Source organism: Siphateles boraxobius, unplaced genomic scaffold (assembly GCF_051911475.1).
Source record: "Siphateles boraxobius isolate OS27281-9 unplaced genomic scaffold, OSU_SipBor_1 46, whole genome shotgun sequence".
NCBI classification, from domain to species: Eukaryota; Metazoa; Chordata; class Actinopteri; order Cypriniformes; family Leuciscidae; genus Siphateles; species Siphateles boraxobius.
The window spans coordinates 17666551-17685308 of NW_027509097.1; the positions used below are offsets into that span (position 1 = coordinate 17666551).

The following is an 18758-nucleotide window of genomic DNA, read 5'->3' on the forward strand; positions in this document are numbered from 1 at the left end:
TTCTTTTAAGACTCCAAATAATATTTCTTAGTAGTTTTATTTTTGAAACTCAGCCTCTGTACAATCACAGATTAAAAAACAGTTCACCAAAAAGATTACAGTAACACTTTACAAGAATGAACAATACTTCTAAAGCATTTATTAATCTTAATGTTAATTTCAACATTTACTAATACATTATTAAAATCAAGTGTGTTATTGGCTAGACCCTAACCCTGAACTGACATGAACAAACAATGAACTGTATTCTTTTTTTAAAACTAACATTAATAAACACTGTAACAAATGTATCGCTCATAGGCCTATTGTTAGTGCAGGATAGTTACAGTACATTAACCAATGTTAACAAATGAGACCTTATTGTAAAGTGTTACAAAATAACTTTTTTCTGAGGAATAAAACAAAAAACTGGTAACCAAATATTTTTGGAGACCATTGACTTCCACAGTATGGATAAACAAAACAATAATATATTTCTCAAAATACCTTATGTTCCACATACGAAAAAAAAAGGCTGTGTGAGCTATCCCTTTAAATTAATTATTCCTACTCTATACAAGCACTGGGGTTATAGATTTGCACCTTTAAAATGTTTACTCATTTTTAAGAAATAAAAAATACAAACCATCCAAAAAAGTGACATTACAGTTAGATAAAGAATTAGGAGCTCAAACACATTAAAAACATGAGAAAGATACTTTATTACAAAAAATACAAATAATAATAAAATCCTTGATTAAAACAATAGTGTTTGACAGTCAATATAAAATTCACAGGCAAAAATAAAGTGTTTCAGTCAGGAGAAACCATATCCAGATTAGCAAGGTGTCTCATGGTGGGTCTACCATGTGGACAATTCCAGGGCTGTTCAATTTCACCCATGTGAAGCACAAGTTTCTTCATTTCACTGATGTTGAGGGCAGTGCCAACCATCACCTGTGTAAACAGAATAACTGAACATATTCATATAAAATCTTTAAAAAAAGAACACAAATATGCAACGGCTCAATCACAGACTCTGATCTTCCTTTACAGGTTTTTACTTGGGTTCAAACAGGTGGATTAGAACAGGGTTGCCAATTATTCCTACAGGAAGAACAGGAAGTGAAGTTAGTTGCCCTCACCGATTTGCGACAAGCCCTGGATGCAAACATTTGCCTAACTCGAGATGGTCGACACATGATTCCTGGACTGTCGCTAAGCATGAAGATGAGTTCTTCAATGTCACTTGGGCCAAAGGTCCAATTCTTACTTGTAGGTAAAGACACCAGCTTCACCCTCTCCATAACCTGAGCTGATAAACACACCACCATACCACATCAATTTGAAGAAATATGTACCAGATACTATCCTAAAAAACTACTACAGTAGATAACCCACCATCCTCATCAATGAGGAAGTCAAAACCATTCTTTCTGAAGATTTCAAGGTTTTCCATGAGCACTGTTTCACTGATAGCCGGGAGGTGGAGATTTTGTGGACTGCATATGGAGAAAGAAAATATAAGTTAGCCTTAAAATAAATACCAGCTCCCAGTTCCACTTATCTGTGTGGATTGTGACTTACACTATGAGCCTCTGTCCCTTTAAGACCGTATTCTGTTGGAGCATCTCAAAATTGTACTTTTCATCTGTGGCATGCTGGTCGATTATGAAAAGGTCAGATTTCAGCTTGGTGATAATAAAACCCAGGTTGAACTGACCAATGATTTCCATATCCTTGAACATATCTTTGCTGTAAAGAAAAGTTGAAACCTTGTAAATGGCATATAAACTGTAAAATCATAAATATGATGATTGCAGTACTTCAAAGGGATAGTCTACCCAAAAATAAAAATTCTGTCATAATTTACTCATCCTCAGGTTGTTACAAAGCAGTATCCATTTCTTTCTTCTGCAGAACATATTTTGAAAAAATATGGTAACCAAACAGTTTCGGTTTCAATTGACCCTTCGCTAAGCCACGCCCGAAAACCGCCACTGGCCAATCGTGTCTTAGCAACCATAACTAGGCGCGGAAGGTCTGGCAAGCTTTCGAGCGAGGGAAACATGCCGAAGCGTTGTGCGTATGGATTGTGCAAATCTGATACCCGGTATCCTAAAAGTTTGGACGGGGGAGTGGAATTTTTATCCTTTTCGAAAATCTAAAAGCCAAGGGGAGAAATGATGTGCGTGGATCAAGCAGTGTGGGAGACCCCATTCACAACTAAGTGTCGACAGGATTAACAAAAACAGCTATTGCTTGGAAGTTGGAAATAATGACGGTTCTTTGCTCAAAATGCATATGTTTTAACGTAAAATAAGACAACTAAAGACAAGAAGGAGGCTCACTGCCATACTTTAAAATATATTTCAGCATTTTGTTAATCGACGGCCTACCCCTGACTCAGTAACTTTAACCCAATCCGATCGCGGGTCTCCCGGTGTTAGTGTTATTCCACAAGATTTATGGATAAGCTATTCAATTTATAATAATTAGATTTTCACATTTCTCTTACCCTGCTGAGCACGAACATAGCTGTTCCTCAATTTGTGTGTTTCCCATTTGAATGGTCAGCGTATGAGGCGGCTGCTGCTTGCGCTGGGACTATACGTTAGGCTTCAGCTTCAATTTTTATGAAATTATTCTCTAATCGGTTGCATATTCTGTCGTGGATATATCCCTCGAATGCATACTGCAGTCCCTTTTGTCTTGCTCTCTCAGATATTTCATGTTAGCCAAAAATTGCTAATTATCTCATCGGTAATGTCTGACACCGGTTAATACACACTGTAATAGACGTGCCAGGCGCGAAAGCTTTACAGGCGTAGCAACAGTAACTAGGGAGGGCGGGGCTTAGCGAAGGGTCAATTGACGTCCAATGTAGGGAAAGAAATCAATGAACACCGAAAGGGGTTGCTTACCAACATTCTTTGAAAAAAATTTTTTTTTCATGTTCAACAGAAGAAAGTGAGTCATACATGTTTGGAACAACATGAGGCAAAGAAAATGATGATATAATTTTCATTTTTAGGTGAACTATCTCTTTAAGAGCTCAAACTAAAAAGATCAGTCTCACCTTATTTCTTTCTTAAGCTCGTCCTCAGCACTATGGTTTTCTCCAGGGTTAATCTTCGCCCTGAACCGTCTATATTTTAGCTCTTGATCATTGTTCTCTGTCTTCTGAGCCTGCAGCCTCTGTATCCTTTTAGAAAGTTCCTGCAGAGAAAACTGCAAAAGCACATTTTTCTTCTGTATGCTGACAGGTGAATCCAATTGCTGTGAGGAATTCTTATTTTTGGAGTCCACCAAACAAATCCATGCTGGAGGTTCATCTTCATGTCTAGCTCTTTTAGCTTCAGGACTGAAGATTCTTTCCTGGTGTTGTTCTAACTTTGTCTCTGGCACCAAAGGTTCATGACTCCAGAACTTCACATTTACAGGTTCATCAATAGTCTCAGCTTTAACATCAGTTTCATATATAATAGGGTGTAAAACTGACTTGTTTTCTGAATTGTTTTCATGTAGAATCTCTGGATCATCTTTTGCAGAACTTTGGTTTGCAGCCCCAGAATCACCAGCATCACTATCAAGGGTGGTTTTGAATTTAACTAAACAAACAGTTGATTTAATGGAAGTAACAGCCGCAGAACTTGGAGAGGATTTTAAAGGCAGCCTCATGTCAGTAACTTTTTTAGAGCAGCTCACAAAGGAAAACATCTTCTTCTGAGAAGGACCAGCACAAACAGCTTTATGACTAGACTGCTTTGATCCCATGCCTGGAGCCTGATGGTTTGAAAATGCTTGTTTAAGTCCTGCTAGATTGATGGTAGTCTTTGGGGGCCCTTCATCTGGAAGAGCTTCAGAGGCTGAAACTGTTTCACAATCTTCTGTACCAGTGCTTGTCTTAGTTGGTCTACCTAGGCCTTCAAGAGCAACATCAACATATGTAATGACACTTCAAGACAACACATGAGCTGTCCTAAAAGGTCTGAAGTACTTACCTGTAATTGCTGGAGAAATGTGATTGAGACTTATTTTATTGACACCAAGCTCAAACATAGCAATGAGTGAGCTTTTTAGAATGGCCAGCAAGAGTTTTTCCTCTTGTAGAAGGATTTGACGTTTGTCTGGAGTGACATTCACGTCGACACAGTCTAAAGTGAAACAAAGAATCAAAACACAGGATTAAATGATAAGTTTAAAAATACTTCATTAAGCATTTATATTCTACATACTTTGTATTATATACACTACCGTTTAAAGGTTTTTGAATGACTATTTAAATATTTTCAAAAGTACAGAAATACAGTAAATTGTTAAATATATTTTTTTATATATTCTATTTGAATCTATTTTAAAATGTCATTTATTTCCGCGATCCCAAGGTTAAATTTTCAGCAGCCATTACTCCAGTCTTCAGTGTCACATGATCCAGAAATTATTCTTATATGCTGATTTGGTGCTCAAGAAACATTTCTTTTTAGTATTATTGTGAATCTTTTATGAAGAGAAAGTTTAGAACAACAGAGTTTATTTAAAATATAATTTATTGCAACACCTGTCAAAAGTGACCGTAAAGACATTTTAAATACATTTAAAATGTATTTTTTCTTGCTGAATAAAAGTATTTATTTCTTTAAATACCTAATACTTTTAATACCTAATAACCCAAACTTTTGAACAGTACAGTATACACTTATTTAGGATCATATATGATATATTATACTATATACAGTACACTAATTTCATTTCTTAATTTTTAAGTCTTACCTGAAGCGACAGTGATGTTTAGAGCGACAAATGGGTATTGATGCCGATTGTACATGTGATAAACCTCATTCACAAGCTTGGAGACCTGCAAATATTACAAAAAAATATGAACACATCATACTTATTACATATAAACGCAATAATACTTTTATAAAAAGACCACACCTTTACTGGATCACAGGGTCTTTTATTGATAAAGAAGAACTGTCTGTCAGTAGCACTTCGACCAACACCATGATCCCCTTGTGACACAAACCCTTCGATGCTAGAATGCAATAATACCAATAAACATCACTTTACACAGGAATATCCAACTTATAATATGGTTTTCAATACATGATTTGCGCCAAACTGGTAATAAGTCAATCGTAGATAGACCCTCAAATGAATATGTTTACACAGAATAACTTACATGAAAAGGTCTTTAGGAACATCTACCCCACAGAGACCATAGTCTTCCTTAATTGATTCATTGGGAGATATTTGTTGGAAGGGAATCAAACTTTGTAGCTGAGGACAAATAGAAATGTGACGTAGTATGTTACTCTCAAACAACAGGGACAAACAATAATGCAGGTACTTTGTTAGAATAATATAATAGTGTGTTATGTTGGTCAATTTTGGTTTAGGAATTTATCTTCTGAAAATATCCACTAAAAAATAGGTTATTCTCACCTGTTTAGGTCCAAACACAGCTCCAATGTTGTCTCTCATGCTGTTACTGCCGCTGGTGCACAGTACTGTGGTGCGCTTGCCTTGTCCCATCTGATTAGTGCATGTAATACGCACACCAGTGGAGATAATGCAGTAGGATTGCAAGACGAAAATCATCTTGGAATAATCCTGTGAAGAAACTATTTAATTCCTTCCTAAACATGGAAACAAACCCATGTACCCATATATATCCCAGCAGACCTTTTTGATGTTGCGCTGGAACTCCTTGTGTCGAACAGGTAACGTGGAGAAGAGCTTCTGAAGTGTGACGGTAGTGCCGTGCTGACGAGGATGCGGTACACGCTCAGTGAGGCGACCATTGTGGTCATACACCAGTCGAGCTCCGATCTGAGCACTCTCATGACAGGTCACGACACTAAGATCACTGTGGATATTGAACAGTGTATATTAAGGAAGCACTAGAGAGTTTAATCAAACATATCAGTACATGATCAATTGTGAGATCATCATTGTGCTACAATCATCAGGTATTATGTAATGCTCATACTGTAAGAATTAAGAAGACGCATACAAAGTAAAGTGTTACCTAAGTGCACAAAGTGAGCTGAGAGCTTCACCGCGGAACCCAAACGTCTCCACGTGCATCAGGTCGGAAAAATCTCTTAATTTAGATGTATGATGTTTTAAAGCTGCAGATGTGGAGAAGACACAGATAGGTACGCTAATCGTCAAAAGTCTGGAATGATTAAGAGTTTAAAATGTTTTAAAAGTGAAATATTATTTTTTACTATAATTCTTTTTTAATATATTTTAAAATGTAATTTATTCCTGTGATGGAAAACTTTTGATGGAAAGCTTTCAGCAGCCATTACTCCAGTCTTCGGAGTCACATGATCCTTCAGAAATCATTCTAAGGCCCTGTTCACACCGCAAGTCCTAATGCTCAATTCTGATTTTTTGCTCAGATCCGATTTTTTGATTGGCTGTTCACATTACCTTTTAAAATGTGACCTATATCTGATTGCAGTGTGAACTGTTTGAGGTTTCAAACTAACCGGCATGCGCAAAAGAACAATAACAATGACATCAGACGCAGCAATCGGTTGCCCTAAAGTTCGGGAGGTTATGGAGGAAGTAAGCATATTCTCATTTATTTCATAATGTTTGTGTAATGGAAACTTTTGCGGGTTTATAGTTGCAAATTCACTACAGAGATCTGTGTGGATGCGTAGACGAAGCCAGGAGTGGTGGGAATATGACGTGAATAGTTTCACTGAGACGCTGTTCTCCTGTGTCCCCGTTCTTCCATTTCGTGTGCAATTTTTTCAAAAACGGAGCGGTTACTGTAGGTCCTTCTAGCTTGAATTGAAGTATCTCCCCATATACTACTTAGATATAACACCTCACTCTCATTGACTCGCTTCATCGCTGTTCTCCATATCTAGTCAAGTTTTTAATGTTAGGCTACTGTCTGTGTCTGTGTCGATGTCTTCGCCGGCGCATAATTGTGACAAATGTCGACGTAGATTGACGTAAAAGTCGCATCAAATCCGCCTTGATTGTTCACACTGCGGCCGCATTGAAAAAAATCAGATCTGGGTCTGATACAGGACCACATATGTATGTGGTCTAAATCTGATTTGAAAAAATCAGATCTGGGCTAGATTTGAGTGTTCACACTACCTCTGAAGAAGTCTGACCTGGTCACTTGACCCCCAAAAAATCAGATTTGGGCCACTTTTGCCTATGTGGCAAAGCCTACCACACTTTTGCCTATGTGGTCTAAATCTGATTTGAAAAAATCAGATCTGGGCTAGATTTGACTGTTCACACTACATCTGAAGAAGTCTGACCTGGTCACTTGACCCCAAAAAAATCAGATTTGGACCACTTTTGCCTGCAGTGTGAACGGGGCCTAATATGCTGATTTAGCGCTCAAGAAACATTTCTTAATATCAATGTTCGAAATTGTTTTGCTGCTAAAATATTTTAAGCTTAGCATTTGTTTAAAAATATTCATCATATCTAACACTATAAATGTCTTTACGGTCACCTTTATTATACATATATAATTGTATTATATATGTATATATATATTTGTAAAAAATCTTAATTTTTATACATTTTTGACTGGAAGTGTAAGCATGCCAGACTCTATTATGTCCAATGTTCAGAAAAAAGGCATCTTACTTAGCCCCTCAAAGTTTTGCTCCTCAACACCTTTGCCATTGTCTGACACTTCCACCAACTCTGTTCCACTGTCTTTCAGCTTGACATCTGTATGGGAAACATTTTTTTTTTGACCAAATATAGCATTATCTCAAGTGCAATGTTTTCTCATGCTGTCATCCCTTGAGCTCACCAACATTAGTGGCACCAGCATCAATGCTGTTCTCCACCAGCTCCTTCACAGCTGTGGCCAGACTCAGCACCACCTGTCCAGAGCAGATCTGATGCACAGACTGTTTGTCTATTGCCTTTATCGCTCCAGCAGAATCCGTGCTAGGATTTTAAAATACAGACTATGAGAGCAAACAGCATGAAACATTAGTAAACAGTACTGTACAATACCGTAGTAAACCGTGTTTCCAGTATAGCAGACAGGGATGGGCAGTATTTATGATACATGCATTTCAGGATTTTGTCATTTGTATTTGATGGGGTTTATGAAAATGGCTCCATATTTTGTATCAAAATACTTTAGTGCTCTGTATTTTTGTAGTTTTAAGATACTGTAAAATACTTTGTAAGTCTACATGATGACATCATAAAAATGAGGCCTCTGATTGGTCCCTAATCAGTAGTTTGCCCAGGCATGTTGAGATCAGAACAGAAAATTTATCCATATGGAAGAAGGTGGTCAAGGTAAGAAACGTGCAGGTTGCCAGCTTTCCATAATTTGTGTTGCATAAATTGCTATAATTTTTAACAGTTCATGTTAAGTTTTGGTTCTTGAACACTATTATACCGAGCAGCCGCCCAACGTTAGCTTGCTACTTTCAGCCTATGTTAAATTCGTCAGTTGTGCACGAACAATAAATAAATAAAGGTGCTATAAATACAGGTGCTATCAGTTGTCATGGAGTTGGTATTGCTGATGCAAAATAGGCCCTTTGTTACCAAACACCAAGTAACTAAACGGATAAAAAAAATATACAACTGTTGGTTACTTTAAAACTAAAATTAATCTGGGAGATCACAAGGATATTTGATCTGTTAACTGTTTGCATATGTAATATTTATTGCAAGACTGTTTAGAAAAACTGTTGCTATCAAACATTGTTTAGGCTAAAGAAATGTCATGCTCCCTTGTAAAAGTAGGCTAACTTACTTTTTAGTATTTAAAATACAAAAATACAGTAGTTTGTGTTGATACATTTTGTGGTTGCTGTATTTTTAAGTTTATTTTGATACACTTCAAATTAAGGTATTTGGTATTTTATTTTAAAATACATTTTGATGTATCTTTGCCAAACCCTGATAGCAGATAATCACCTGTGTAACAGTTAGTCTAGTGTTATTTCTCGTTGTTATAGTGTAGGAACCTATTGGAAACAGAATATGCAAAGCTTTAAAAACTTACCATGAATCTGACATCCTTGCTGTAACAGTATAGTTACAGACGCTTAACTTTGCATTGTGGCTATTTTGTTAGCTTTTGCTCCCTGCGGTATTCAGAAGAAACAAGGAGCAGGAATTGAATGTGTTTTCATTGCTCAGTATGAAAACCCAATTCTTCGTCAAGAAAAATGCTATGATAAACTACAAACTTTATAATAAACCAATAAACGCACGCGCATAACTGCGTCGCCCTGTGCTGCTCAGTCTGAATAATATGTTCCCGCCCGCGGCGTGACGCAAAACAACAGGTTTACCACGTTTTGCGTCCGTGACATGTGATCAACTGTTGTCTACTGTCAATTCTACTGTACACATGTGTACCGTCGGCTGTTATATGAACATCTTTCTTTTTTTATTACTTTGTTATGCCAATTTAATCATTAACTTAATCCGTTTTCCCCCTGTGAAGTGGAAACACATTTCCCAAAAACGGCTATATTTATATATTATAAATATATATATTATATATATATATATATGCCGTTAATTTTATTGATCTCTACGATGCTTTGTAACAAAACCAAAGTACCAATTTTAACGTTTTATTTTGAAACATTTCATCATCCTGCACGGGGTTGTCTGGGTAGGGAATGTCTGCAAAGTTCAAATCTGATTATAGCCGAAAATGACACTGACACAACAAAATTGTTAATGTCATTGTCTGTATAGAGATCCAAGTATGTTAAATCTACTATCCATAAACCAAACGAATATTCGATTTACAGTTTGATGCATTATGTCTTTTTTTGTTCATCATATATGAAGACAATTTTTAGATACTTCCTTACTCCTGTCCCTCTAAACATGGCAGGCCACTGTCAGTTTACGATGATATTTTTATTCGGCCAGTTTTAAAACTTGTGAGTGGGGTTTGCCCATTCAAAAGGGTTGGGTTTTCGAAAGTTGGCCCTTTCTGAATAGATCTAATGAATGTGATGCACTGAAGTGTCTTTCAGAAAAACGTCATGTTTCGCAAAACAGAGACTCTCATGGCAGAAGAAAGTTCGAGTAGCAGTGTAGTTTCCAATCTGAAAAGCCGTAGCCTTCATATCCGACGGGGCCTTTTCACTCAAGACAGAGGACCGAAAGCAGGAATGTTCAGCCTGACAGATACGGAGGATGACGTTCAATTTGACAGTGAGTGCACTCCAACGGCAATATTGTACAGCCCCTTTTATTCATGACATTCCACTGTTATCAGAGTAGTCAGTGTTTCTGGGGCTCTTAAAACAAAAACAAAAATTGTCTGTAAAAATAAGTGTTAGTTCTATGATTAATGTTTACTCTTTGTGGATGTTAGAGACTGTAAACATCAGGTGCAAAAATTGTCAAAGTAGTAAGTCCAACTGACTAAAATGTAATAATGCAGTTTTAAGATGTCCCCCTACTTAATATTTAATCTGTGGGACTTCTTTGGGGTGTGGGGGGTAACTTGAAACTGTTTCAAGCTGATAAGTGACTTAGACCTTACCCACCCCTGATGTACACACAAGATGCAACATTGGTATATTTATATTTGCTCAGCTGTTAAGAGTACAGTAAATGTTTGGTGTCTAAATGGATTCAGAGGGAAATGACATTATGGCCTTAATTGCCAAAGTTATTGCTGAAGGTAAGACACCTCCAATACAAGTCGTTTTAGATTAATGTTAGTCTAATTTTTATATATAAATAAATATACATATATACATATATATATATATATATATATATATATATATATATATATATATATATATATATATATATATATAATGTTTTTTTTATTTATTTAAATTAGTATTCATCACCCTTTGTATTTTCCATATAAATGCAGCCTCAGACTCAGACAATAATTGTGAGGTGTTGCTGGCTGGGAAACAGTATCCTTCGATCCAGGAATTTGCCTCTGCCATTCCCAACCAACTGCTGCTGGGATCTCTACTGGAACACTTGTGCTTTGTTTACGAGAGTGATCCCACACGCTCACGCATGCTGTTTAAAGGTAAGTCATTGATATTGGCTTATAAAAGGCTAAATTTGTTAATTTACTATTTGTCATAAAATGTATGTTCTCAAATGCCTCTGTTGTTTCAGTGATGGGCCAGCATTTAGCAGGCATGAACCTCGTCTCTCCGCTGGCTATCAGTGATGAGTTCAGCACAGTCCGACTACAGCATAACCGGGCGTTCACAGAGCTCCTGCATGCGACCAGCTCATCGCTTTTCCCACAGGTAATACAACTTAATTAATCATCAGTATCATGTATTTGTCACATTGTTTTGTGATTTCTGTCCAGCTGTTGCTTTCATCAACAAAACCAAAAGAAAGCAAAATTCTTATTTTGCCCTACCTGTTCATCTTTTGGATTTTGCAGGAACATAGATACTTGAGTGCAGAAAGCCAGAGTCTAAGGTGAAAACATTTACACTTGGAATACCTCCACTTACATTGCTTTGTAATACTGTCCAAAAGTTTTGGGTCTGTCAGATGGGGTCAGATTTTTCAGAAGTCTCATGCTCACCAAGGCTGCATTTATTTGATCAAAAATAGATTAAAAAAAAGAAGAAATAATATGAAATATTATTACAATTTCAAATAACTTTTCTAATTTAATATATTTTAAAATCTCATTTAGTCTTGTGACGGCATAGCAGTTTTAGCAGTCATTACTGTAGTCTTTAGTGTCACATGATCCTTCAGAAATCATTCTAATATGCTGATTTGGTGCTCAAGAATCATTTTTTATTATTATCATGATAATGTTCAATGTTGAAAACAGTTTGCTTTATATTTTGTGGAAACCGTGATTTTTCCAGGATTCTTTGATGAATAGAAAGTTCAAAAGAACAGCATTTATTTGATACAGTAATAATCATTTGTATCATTATACTTTCACTTTTGGTCAATCTTATGCATCCTTGCTGAAAATGTTATTTTAAAAAATCATTTAAAAAATGTAAACGACAATTTATAGTATTAAATTTCAAATAATTGAGATATGCTTTTCCATCCTAGAACCAAAGATGGTCTTTTCCAAGCACAGACATCTCGTTACCTTAGTGAATTTGAAGAAATCACAACACTGGGTAAAGGATCCTATGGCAAAGTGTTTAAGGTAAGACAAAGTTTTAATCATATTGTGCTCCAAAGATGGAAACCACATATTTTTGAAAGGTGTGCTATAAAAACACTCATACTATTTTAGGTCACAAACAAGCTTGATGGTCAGGAATATGCTGTGAAAAAAATTCTAATCAAAAAAGTAACAAGAGACGACTGTATGAAGGTAAAGTATGTCACAGATTCAGTTACTATAGTTCTGATGTACCCCCCATATCCGTATGATTTAGCTATTATGTGTCATATGTCTTTTTTTTAATCTCCTCGCAGGTTCTTCGAGAGGTTAAAGTGCTCTCCAGCCTTCAGCATTCCAATATTGTTGGCTATCACACTGCATGGATGGAGCACGTTCAGCCTGCCGTGAAAAGTACATTGTTCTAACATTGGATACATTAGGAGATATACCCATTTAAATTATATTTTCCATATATTTAGTATTTCTGGAATCATGCAAAAATGGTACAAACTTGTAAAATCTTCTGTTTTATCTCACTAGATCCCAAATCACTCGTTTCACAAACGTTTCCAGCATTAGAGAAACCATCACAGAAAGATGGGTAAGAAGGTTTGAAAAAAAATTCCTACACCAATAACTTACTGTAACAGGTTTACAATAGTATATTTGATAATGTATCTTGCTTCAGGTGCACGCAGGAAAACACTAACAGCAGCAATGGATCGTCCATTGTTTTTGAACATTCTGAACAAGCAGAAGCCAAAGAAAATCAGGTTGCACTAGAAAGCATGTCAGTGAAACCCTCAACTTCAAAAGAAGAGATGGGACATGCTGTTTGCCCCAAAAATGTCCGCAACCCACAGAACTTTGTTCCATGTGTGTTTCTGGGGAAGCCTCGCTCTATGGTGAGCAAATGCCCTGCAGCTAAAAGGGACAGCTCAACACTCTCAGAGGACGAGCTCAGTCAAAACAGACTGGAACTGAACAACAACAATAACTCTTACATTGATATGGACACTACTGAATGGTCCGAAAAGCAGGCGCAAGAGGTATGCGGTCCACTGAATGTAAACCATTCATTTAATTGAAATGAGAAATAATTATCTTGTAATCTTTTAGAATGTTTATATTATATTTATGCTTGTTCCTGTCAATAGGTTCAGTTCCACTTAATGCTTTATATACAAATGCAGCTTTGTGAGCGATCTCTGAAAGACTGGATACAAGAAAGAAACTCCAGAACCATGGCGGGACTCTTGATGTCAGTAGGTGAGATCATTTTATTCATACGAGTTACTATAATTGACAGTATTTATACATTTATACTTCGTTCTTTAGATGTCATTTAATAGGTAGTATGTCTCATACACTTAAATACACCCTTCCTAAACAGGAAAGACAAGAAAAGCTGATTTGCAGAGCTAGATGTTTTAACATACAATCACAGCTTATAATTATAATGTTGAATTATTTGGAGCAATTCTTAACCAATACATGATTCATCCACAGATCCTTGTGAGTCATCAGACTGTGAACGCGCATTGAAGATTTTAAAGAAAATACTTGAAGGAGTGGAGTACATTCACTCCCGTGGTATTATGCACAGAGACCTAAAGGTACGTGTATTTATTTTGTTGGTTTACATAACTTGGTATTGTGCACCATAAATTTTTCTAGTTCATGTATGGCTTGTTGGCATAAAACTGTAGTATTTGTTTAAATGGTAGGAGGCCTAGAGTTTTGATAACAGATATTGGGCAGGTGTGGCACAACAATGTGCAAACTTGTGTGCTTTTTAGGTTAAACTTGATAATAAATCACACTTAACAATTACTTTATTTATTTTACTGATACATCCAGTGGCCTCATAACAGTTTATAGCCAGCATAACATTTGACAGAATTTAAAAAATAAATGACCATCGGGCCCTAAAAATTAGTTGAAGTTAGGGGTGGGTGGTATGACGGTATATATCGTTACCGCGGTAGAAAATGTCAACCGTAACAGATTTTTCTATTCTGTGTTTTGAGTTTTGTCAAAGATACATGGAGAAAGCATATCAAGAGGATCCACAAAGGAATTACGTTTTCTAAAAGGTTGTTGTTAACGTGATATTTTCGGGAAAAAATGAGCAGCAGTCAACTAGCTGTGCAGCACCCGTAGGCTACAGTTTAGAGGAGTGCACGTTCCCAACGGAGAAAGCATGAAGCTTACTTGACAGCATCAGTTCATATATCAATATCGTAACGAATAGAAATAACCTTAAATAATGTATAGTTATCTGCATCTATCGTCTTATGTATAGTTACTTTTTAAACACGAATGACGCGCAAGCGGTTGCCGTGGTAATGAACAAACCACTTGTTAAAGCGAATGTATAATCCTGTATCTGAGGCAAAATTACTAAGTATGCAGCGCGAGTTATATATTTCTAACTCCAAACAATTGGCCACTGAACTAGCTGATAAAATCTTCCTTTGATTCGATACGTGATTACAACTTGACACTCAAATTAACCGATCGCATTTTACTTATGCAAAAGACGCGACAAGCACACACACTGAGAGGGAGCGCGGCTATGGTAAAATAATGACGCAGTTACAAGGTGTGTATAATTTAAACTTAGTCAACACTAACAGTGCTGTTCGGTTTTCATACTGCTGCTCTCCTTCTAGTCACTTCTTTTGAACTTGATGAACTTGACACTTCTAAACTTGATTAAAGCTCCAGGTGACAGGTTGCCAGATATCACAAAGAGAGCAAAACAATCCCCTTAAAAACGCAGTATAATAAGCAGACATGGCAAAAATGTACTGGGGAACACATGTAAACATAACTAGTATTACTAATATCCTACAAAATTAAAAGGAAGTAACTAACTTATTATGAATATAGAATAGTTCAATATAAAATATTCAGATATTATAATCGATGAAGTAAAGCAACACTTTATTTAACGTTGAATTGCACCTATGAGTTGTATTTAATATCCATCAGTTGGGGGCAGTTCATCTAAAAGTTGATGAGTGTGTTTTGTTTACTATTATTTAGCTATCAAAATAGTTTACCAAAGAAATAATTTACCAAATAAAAGAAAAATCAAAATCAAACAAGATGAAATACTTTTCTTTTCTAAAGTATTTGGGTTTATTTATTATACAAAGCTCTTTTTGTCTATTTTTCGAGAATAACTACATATATAAATAACTATATAGTGAAATATATCGTTACGTGAAATAAAATTAGTCATACCGTGAAACAGATATTTGGTCATACCGCCCACCCCTAGTTGCAGTCAATTTGACCAACACTTTCCTTATCCCTTAGAAACCCACTTTTTATCTGTTTGTCACAGGGTGTTTTGATAGTTCTGGTAATACCCCTGAATCCCCTTTGGATCTTCACACATATTTTACTTAACAAAAGGCTAGAACACACAGTTACCTATGGATTTCCTAAACAAATCTAATTTTCATCTGCGTTTAATATGTTAAAACTGTTCATTTTGGATATTTATTACTGTGGATGTTCTATCTGTGTAACAATAAAAACCTGGTAAATTAAAGAAATAAAATAATTCATAATGTAAAATCTGTACTAGAACTGCACACTATAGCCCCGTTCACACCGCCAGCGACTTTGTCGCTGTATGTCGCTAGGCTCTGTGAAGTCGCTTGTGGGCGTTCGTAGTGCTGTCGCAATAATGTTATTGGTAGACTCCACGTCTGGCCATATCTATACAAAACACCATCACAAGTGATATATACAACTATACAATTTTAATTTGACTATGAATTAGGCTCAAAAGAAACAGTATATGCTGTTTTATGCTGGGAGAGTGTTTTTATATTACCACAGCAGTGTTCAGTAGATTAAATAATTTACTAGATTAACGATCGATCAATCAACAAATTAAACTCACTCGTACTGTCATAAATTACTAAAACGTCATTCGAATTTGACAAATAATCGATTTTCTTGTCCCTAACCGTACGATCACACCGCCGCCGACTTGAGCTTCCAAAGAGACCGGAAGTCATTCATTTTCAATGGAAGCTGGCTTCTCTCAGCTGCAAGGAGCGTCAAATCTCTCGGCGTTGCGTTTTGGGCGTTTTGAGCGTCAATCAGAAAGTTGAAAGAAGCTCAACTTTATGGTAATGAGCTATGACGCGGTTCAGCGGCAAGCAGCGGCAAAACGCCAGAAACCAATCAGAATAAAGACGTCCTTCACTCTGGCTGATTCCGGAGAAACATACGATGTGAACTTTCATTCCTACCAAAACATTAGTTCCGAGAAAATGGAGGAGAAGCTGATAATCGCTGTTGCTGGGTTTCCTATCATATATGATATGACGTTGTTTGCTTACAGGGACCAGTTACAAAAGAACGAGGCATGGGATACGCTCGTTTTAAGCGGGAATGCAATTCATTTGCTCACGGTGACAACGATTTGACCAATTGCACTAATGCAAATAATAGCCTGGTGCAAATAATAATAATAGCTAATTATTATTTTTTTCCCCGACCAAATGTGACCAAAACGGTTATAAAAATGCTGTCATTATAAAAGGTTTCTTCAATGTATTGCTTGTTTTTTTGTTTATTACATTTCATGTTGTGACACTTCTCTTCTCCCTGCTACGTCAGAGCGTCCAAAGCGTCAACGAGCTTCCCCGTGCTTTTTGACAAGCGTCCTTGACAGAGCGGCCAGAGCTTCTTTGACGCTCAAGTCGGCGGCGGTGTGAACGTACAGTTATAGACAACATAATGCAGGGGAAACTGTAAAATGAACTGCAGCAGTGCTAAACTTGCATCATAAAACTACACTACTCAAACTATAAATGTATGAATTAAACTCACTGAGACGGTCGACAGTTTCTTTTCCATGCATCATTTTATTATATCCATATATGTGGTTACAGTCAAATCATATAAAACAGTGAAATCGTCCTCGAACTCTTCTGTCTTGCCTGCACTCGAGACGGTGAGGTGAGCTCGACTGAAAGGCTTCTTTCCTATTGGTTGTCACTCGCGAAAATCACTTCTTATTTGTATAAAGTTGAAATTTCTCAACTTAGGTAGCTTGACTCTTGTCGCTTGACACGCCCACATTCTGTCGCCAACGGTCAATGTCGCTTGTGTCGCCAGAGCTCCATTGAAATGAATAGGATCATGTCGCTTTGTCGCTGCGTGTCGCTTGCGGTGTGAACGGGGCTTATGGGTCCACTCCACATTATTTATTTAGTTTAATTAAGAAGTTAGTGCTAGTATCTCATTTTAAACTAGTCTGTTAAGTTGCTCAAACTCACTGTGTTTTATAGTGTTTGTTTGTTGGCAATTAAAATGTATATTTGTTTATTTACAGCCTAGAAACATTTTCCTACTTGGACCTGAGTGCCATGTGAAGATTGGGGACTTTGGCTTGGCTTGCAAAAACATTATAACGGATGAGCATGAACAGCTGCCCTCAAGCTCTCAAGCAGGTGTAAACACAGGTGACAGAACCATTCACAAGAGCAAATGGCCATTGTTTTAGTTATTACAAATTCTGAACTCAAAAAATATTTGAAGATTCTTATTTTTCTGGTAGTTGCAAAACTCCTGCTGATTTAATAGCAGGTAACATTAAATGGCGGCTCTGAATTAATGCCACCTTGGACTAAACAATTTCTTATCGCACTTTTCAGACTCAGCTCACACTAGTGGAGTGGGAACTTTTGTTTACGCTGCCCCAGAACAACTTGAGGGTTCTCACTATGATTCAAAGGTAGGGCACTGTGAAGCTACAAACTGTTATAATGCAATGTCTATCCAGTTATTTATGTTGTTTTATGTGCTGTATTTCAATGTTTGACTGTTTCATCTTAGGCACATACTAAAAAGGATGTGGTGGTAGTAGAACTTGATGCTCAGTATTTGTTTCATTTATACAGTCAGATATGTACAGTATAGGAGTGATTGCGTTTGAGTTATTCCAGCCATTTGGGACTGAGATGGAGCGTGCGCACACACTTGGAGAACTACGTCAGAGCAAGATCCCTAACACACTGTCTAACAACTGGCCACTTTTGGCCAAGTATATCAGTCTGCTGACCAGCTCTGATCCCTCAATGCGACCAAGTGCATCTCAGTTACTTCAGAGTGACCTCTTCAGCACCAGTGACATGGTATGTGTGGTTTTAAAGTTGCACTTTGGAACTTGTAACTCTTTAAAAAACAACATGTGTTTTCCTTCTTTATTGTAGGTTATCCACAGTTTAAAGCGCAAGATTGATGAGCAAGAAGATGAAATTGTTCAGCTCAGGAGACAGATCAGTGAGCTACAGATCTCTCAAAATGCAATACACAGTCCTGAAAAGACATAATAATAGCAGCTCTTTTTTACTGTTTTAAGTCCTCAATACTTGTAAATTATGTAAATTGTTGTTTGGAAATGGTTGTATGTGCGAGTGCAGCTTTGTATATAAATGAGTGCCATATTTAATGTTACAGAAGATCTGTAAAGTAAAGTCCCATGCCAATAGTGCATTAGTCTCCATTTATCTGACTCTTGAAAGCTGAGTAAATAGTTCCTCAAAATAGCCTTACACTATTGTATTATTATAATAAATTTAATAATATTACAATGATTGCCAGTTTTGATAATTATGAA

At 36.7% G+C, this 18758-nt stretch overlaps 2 protein-coding genes across 5 annotated transcripts; one reads left to right on the top strand and one right to left on the bottom strand.

Annotated features, from left to right (window-relative positions):
- Positions 1 to 682: 682 nt before the first annotated feature.
- pms2 (PMS1 homolog 2, mismatch repair system component) lies at positions 683 to 9333 on the bottom strand. Of its 3 annotated transcripts, none has more exons than XM_077201166.1 (16): positions 9218 to 9333; positions 9011 to 9088; positions 7790 to 7929; positions 7618 to 7704; positions 6014 to 6116; positions 5668 to 5851; positions 5428 to 5595; positions 5165 to 5262; positions 4918 to 5017; positions 4753 to 4837; positions 3984 to 4136; positions 3059 to 3905; positions 1567 to 1734; positions 1381 to 1481; positions 1125 to 1294; positions 683 to 936 (listed from the first exon to the last, which is right to left on the bottom strand). In XM_077201166.1, exons 2-16 carry the CDS (start codon positions 9022 to 9024, stop codon positions 793 to 795), a joined length of 2562 nt encoding a protein of 853 aa, XP_077057281.1. In that variant the 5' UTR covers positions 9025 to 9088; positions 9218 to 9333; the 3' UTR covers positions 683 to 792. The 3 variants fall into 3 exon arrangements, with proteins under 3 accessions (XP_077057281.1, XP_077057283.1, XP_077057282.1); XM_077201168.1 differs by having other exon boundaries at positions 9011 to 9092; positions 9222 to 9274; XM_077201167.1 differs by having other exon boundaries at positions 9011 to 9092; positions 9210 to 9260.
- On the top strand, positions 8260 to 18632 carry eif2ak1 (eukaryotic translation initiation factor 2-alpha kinase 1). 2 transcript variants are annotated; one of them, XM_077201169.1, is made up of 16 exons: positions 8260 to 8292; positions 9995 to 10185; positions 10865 to 11032; positions 11125 to 11261; positions 11405 to 11442; positions 12046 to 12145; positions 12236 to 12316; positions 12421 to 12517; positions 12647 to 12707; positions 12795 to 13155; positions 13264 to 13375; positions 13616 to 13722; positions 17472 to 17601; positions 17794 to 17873; positions 18040 to 18273; positions 18352 to 18632. In XM_077201169.1, exons 2-16 carry the CDS (start codon positions 10014 to 10016, stop codon positions 18469 to 18471), a joined length of 1998 nt encoding a protein of 665 aa, XP_077057284.1. In that variant the 5' UTR covers positions 8260 to 8292; positions 9995 to 10013; the 3' UTR covers positions 18472 to 18632. The 2 variants fall into 2 exon arrangements, with proteins under 2 accessions (XP_077057284.1, XP_077057285.1); XM_077201170.1 differs by lacking the exons at positions 8260 to 8292; positions 9995 to 10185 and adding an exon at positions 10482 to 10660.
- The last annotated feature ends 126 nt before the right edge of the window (positions 18633 to 18758 follow it).

Bases quoted from the DNA above. Each gene is read 5' to 3' on its own strand.
- pms2 (XM_077201166.1), bottom strand. The intron at 6,117-7,617 runs GTAAGATGCCTT...CCACATCTGCAG, and splicing joins GCAAAACTTTGAGGGGCTAA to CTTTAAAACATCATACATCT. The intron at 5,852-6,013 runs GTAACACTTTAC...CAATATCCACAG, and splicing joins AGCTCACTTTGTGCACTTAG to TGATCTTAGTGTCGTGACCT.
- eif2ak1 (XM_077201169.1), top strand. From the start codon at position 10,014: ATGTTTCGCAAAACAGAGACTCTCATGGCAGAAGAAAGTTCGAGTAGC. The intron at 12,708-12,794 runs GTAAGAAGGTTT...ATCTTGCTTCAG, and splicing joins AAACCATCACAGAAAGATGG to GTGCACGCAGGAAAACACTA. The intron at 17,602-17,793 runs GTGACAGAACCA...CGCACTTTTCAG, and splicing joins TCAAGCAGGTGTAAACACAG to ACTCAGCTCACACTAGTGGA.